This window comes from Benincasa hispida, chromosome 5 (assembly GCF_009727055.1).
Source record: "Benincasa hispida cultivar B227 chromosome 5, ASM972705v1, whole genome shotgun sequence".
Lineage (NCBI taxonomy): Eukaryota > Viridiplantae > Streptophyta > Magnoliopsida > Cucurbitales > Cucurbitaceae > Benincasa > Benincasa hispida.
Window position 1 is genome coordinate 12763043 of NC_052353.1, and position 4402 is coordinate 12767444.

Sequence of the window (4402 nt, forward strand, 5' to 3'; positions counted from 1 at the left end):
GTGTTAGTATCAGAGTTTATCATTATCTATCACTAATAGACTATAAAATTTATTTTTAACAATTTTATCATTTAAAACAATTACTTATATATCACTAGAGTATTTGAGAAGAGTTAGAATTTTTCTTTTATAAAAACATATCATGATTTACCTCATTCTTAATACTATTAATAGAGCATTGACTAAAGCAAAGAAACAAAAGAAAAGAAAAAGAAAAACTATTAGTAGCTTAGCATTTTTTTATCAAGTAACCACAATGGTTAAAGATCATAAATATGATTTGAAGATTATTTAAATAGAAAATTAATTGAAAAAAAAAGTCAATTTTGGAAAAAGAAGATATAAATATGATTAAAAAAGTTTCCATTTTTTCCAATCATAATTAAGACAAAATTATAGAAACTACCAATATATATATATATTTCTGACTATATATAAATTAGAAGGATGAATTTGAATATTAAGAAATGAGTCACAGAGAGCCCACAGGGAGATTAAGAAAGACCTGAAGAACAATCTTCATCTTCTTCTTCAAATTCCAAATTGGAAACCCCAATCGCCATGGATGCGACCTTCAAGCAAGACCCACTTCCATCTTCCTTAATAGACACTGTCAACGAACTCACAACAATTTTCCGATCACTTCCGGCCAGACCCTCCATTGAAGAGGTGGAAGCAGCCGTAGCGATTCTCAATACAGTCCAGAACGACGAAGATTTCAAATTGGAGGAACTTTCAAAGCAAGAAGTCCCTGACAATGTACCCGAAGAGCTGTTCTTCATTTTGCAGCAGATGAGGAAGACGATGGTGTTGTTCGAGAGCCATGAACAGAGGCGAGAGGCTATTCGTTTGATTGAGCTTGATAAGATGCTTAGATCCTTCGATGAACTCATTCGGAGAGCTTCTGATTTGGTTTCTGGCGATTTTAAGGGCCAAAGGCCTCTGAATTTGAGTGACCCAGTTGAGAAAATTTCAAAAGAAACTGTAATTTCTGACCCAATTTTGGAGAAGAAGAAGGAAAATGAAGAACTTGAGAACAATGGGAATAAGGGTTTGGTTAAGAGTTCTTCGTTCATTCCTCCATTAGCTTCTTCAGGTAGATTTCAAATTCTCTGGCTGTTGTTTTTTCCTATGTGTTATACTTTCTGTTATTTGAAGCTTGTGTTATACTTTCTGTTATTTGAAGCTATCTGTAATTAATTAGTTTTGATTCATGAAGGTGTGAGATTACACTGTTTCCTTTGTGATTGGGAAGCTTAGCTCTGAGTTTTGATTCATAGGTTGCTGTTGAAGTTCAGTCAACCTGGATGGATAAGAAAATTTGATCGGTAGTTTTTCAATTGATTGTGTTATGAAATTTGACAATCAAAGATAAATAAAAAAAACATAATTAGTAGATAATCGATATAGAGATTTATGTGGTTCACTGGTTGCTATGTTTATGGGTAGGAGATTAAAATTTATTATTAGAGAAAAAAAATCAAAATGCAGATGGAGAGGCGCCAATTGAGTTAAAGAGTTTGTATAACACACTTATCTAAACCTCAGGATCAAAATCGTAAATAACATAAATAACATAAATACGAATTTAACCAAGGTTTTGGGGGTGGTGTCCCCCAACCCCCACTAGGGTGCGTCACCCTTGAACTTTGACCATGCTCATGCTCGGTTGTTAAAAGTGCCAGATAACAGATTCAAGGTATTCCATATTTCAACATATTAATAAGATTTGATAGAATAGAAGAGTGTAATGAACAAGAATAAAATTCAAACATTCATAAAGATAGTGTTGACATAATTTTATCCATCGAAGATACTAGTTGCATAGAGAACTTTATTTCAAATATCGAAGGATATTATGTGATTATATGTAAGTCACATCAATGGATGTGTAGGTCTGAATTTGAAATATTTTGATGATTCATTGCTTGGGACCAACCACGACTTTGCGTGAATTTGGGATCAGTGTTCAACTCGTATAACAGTATCTCGACTCGGATATGACATCAAACCATCCTTGATTTGGATGGTTGGTTTAGTCAATTAGAATTTTCTTTTGGATAGAATTTGTTTACCATGGATTCCAAAAGTCAATAACTTCATTCTTTATCCATCTATTTTCATTGTCTTATTAAGTTTGTATTGTTATCTTTGTTGAAGGTGAAGGAGAAACTGGAAAATTGAGTTTAATGAAAGTTGCTGCTCTTATTGAAAACATTTTTAAAAGTGGTTCAACTGTTCTGAATTTGAAAGGAAAGTTGATGGATAAGACGGAATTGCTTCCGATTTCAATTGGGAAGTTATCTGATCTTGTTGAATTAGACCTATCAGAAAACAAAATCATGGCTCTCCCACCTGGAATCAGTGGCCTTCAATCGTTGAAAAAGTTCGACATTCACTCAAACCAATTAATAAACCTTCCTGACACATTTGGGGAGCTCATCAATCTCACATATGTCGACCTGCATGCAAACAGGCTAAAATCGCTACCAGCTTCTTTTGGGAACCTGAAAAATCTTATTTATCTCGACTTGAGTTCGAACCTTTTCACTCATTTACCAGAAATCATTGGGAAGTTGACTAGTTTAAAGAGGTTAAACGTGGAAACCAATGAGCTCGAGGAGTTACCTTACACAATCGGCTCCTGTTCATCGCTTGTGGAGCTACGACTGGACTTTAACGAGATCAAAGCACTTCCCGAGGCAATCGGAAAGCTTGAATGCTTGGAGATTCTCACCCTGCATTACAATAGAATCAGAGGACTACCCACAACAATGGGAAATCTCCCCAAGTTGAAGGAACTAGATGTTAGCTTCAACGAATTGGAAACAATCCCCGAAAATTTCTGTTTCGCTGTGAACCTCCGGAAGTTGAACGTTGGAAAGAACTTTGCCGACCTGACAGCCTTACCAAGATCGATCGGGAATCTGGAGATGCTTGAGGAGCTGGACATAAGTGCGAACCAGATACGATTCTTGCCAGAATCATTCAGGTTTTTATCAAAATTGAGAGTTCTCCAAACAGATGAAACTCCATTGGAAGAACCACCAAGAGAAGTTGTTGAATTGGGTGCTCAGGTAAAGCAAACACTTATCAATTGTTCAATGGGATTTGTCTTTGCTAAAAAAAAGTTTTCTAAGTTTTAACTCATCCAACATTCATATCTTTTACTTTATTTACCAGGCTATTGTGAAGTACATGGCTGATGCAGTTGAAAAAAGAGACACAAAATCTCAACCAACACAAGAGAGAGGGTTTTGGTTATGGTTTTGCTCAATATGTTGCTCAAAAAGAAGAAATACACCTAAAGATAGGTTATCTACTGAATTGCAGCTTTAGTTTGTTGACTTTTCTTTGAAAAATAAGGCTCTCTCTGTGTGAATAGGATGGTTAGATCGCAGAAATTTCTCTCTTTTTTATTTCTCTCAAACTTGTAAAGGAGTCTTGTTTTTGTGTGTAAAGTGTTATGCTTTTATAGAAGAAAGATTAAGAGTTCTGGACAAATGGTTGGTGACATTCATTATCGAACCCAACCGAACCAAACGTCTAATTGAACTAACCACTAATGGCTTTAATCGAACGAATAAAATGAATTTAACAAAATCTATCTAAAACTAATTGGTCAACTATTTTTTGAGATTAAATTACAATTTTAGTCCTTCAAATTTATGTCCATTTGGTCTCTAAACTTTAAAACATCTATTAATTTTATGTTTAACAAGTCTTTGATATTTCTACATTTAAATTTTTTTTAAACTTATAAGACACAAAATTGAAAATGTATGGTTATACTAAACCTATTCAATTTAACATCTAATAAATCGATTAATTTTTAAAACTATTTTTAACCTTTTGAAAATTCTCTTTTATCTTTTAATTTTGTATTATTTTAAAATAAAAAATATTTATAGTTTCCAAATTTCCTATTGATCATGTAAGGAATTTTATTTTTTGAAATATCATTAATTATATATTTCTCGTCAATAAATTTTTTAAATATTTAATAATTCTTTCCTTATTAACATAATTTTTATATTTTGACTTCGTTATTGTTATTCATTAATTTTAGTTGATATTTAAGATATTTCAAATTAACGTTTTCTTCATTTTAGGAGATTTTGTTTATTTTCTTTGATATTCCTAGTTGAAAATTGATCATCTCTCCATTAAGAGCTCAAGTGTTTTCTGAGTATAATGGTAATGTACTGAAAAATGTGCATATATCACGGTTTACTTTTTTGGCGTGTTTAGAAATATACTAGAAAATCTAAATATGCATCGTTTATATTATTTGGTATATAAGACGATATATTGTACAAATTCTCTTGTCATGCACTTATCATATATACCCTAATTTATTTCTAGAAAATTCAAACATATAGTGTTGTATATATCAAATATA

The 4402-nt window shown here is 32.4% G+C and overlaps 1 protein-coding gene across 1 annotated transcript; it reads left to right on the plus strand.

Moving 5' to 3' along the window:
• The first annotated feature begins 447 nt into the window (after nt 1–447).
• Nucleotides 448–3504, plus strand: LOC120077150 (plant intracellular Ras-group-related LRR protein 5-like). The gene is made up of 3 exons (XM_039031053.1): nt 448–1096; nt 2161–3077; nt 3184–3504. Exons 1-3 carry the CDS (start codon nt 562–564, stop codon nt 3337–3339), a joined length of 1608 nt encoding a protein of 535 aa, XP_038886981.1. The 5' UTR covers nt 448–561; the 3' UTR covers nt 3340–3504.
• Nucleotides 3505–4402: the final 898 nt, after the last annotated feature.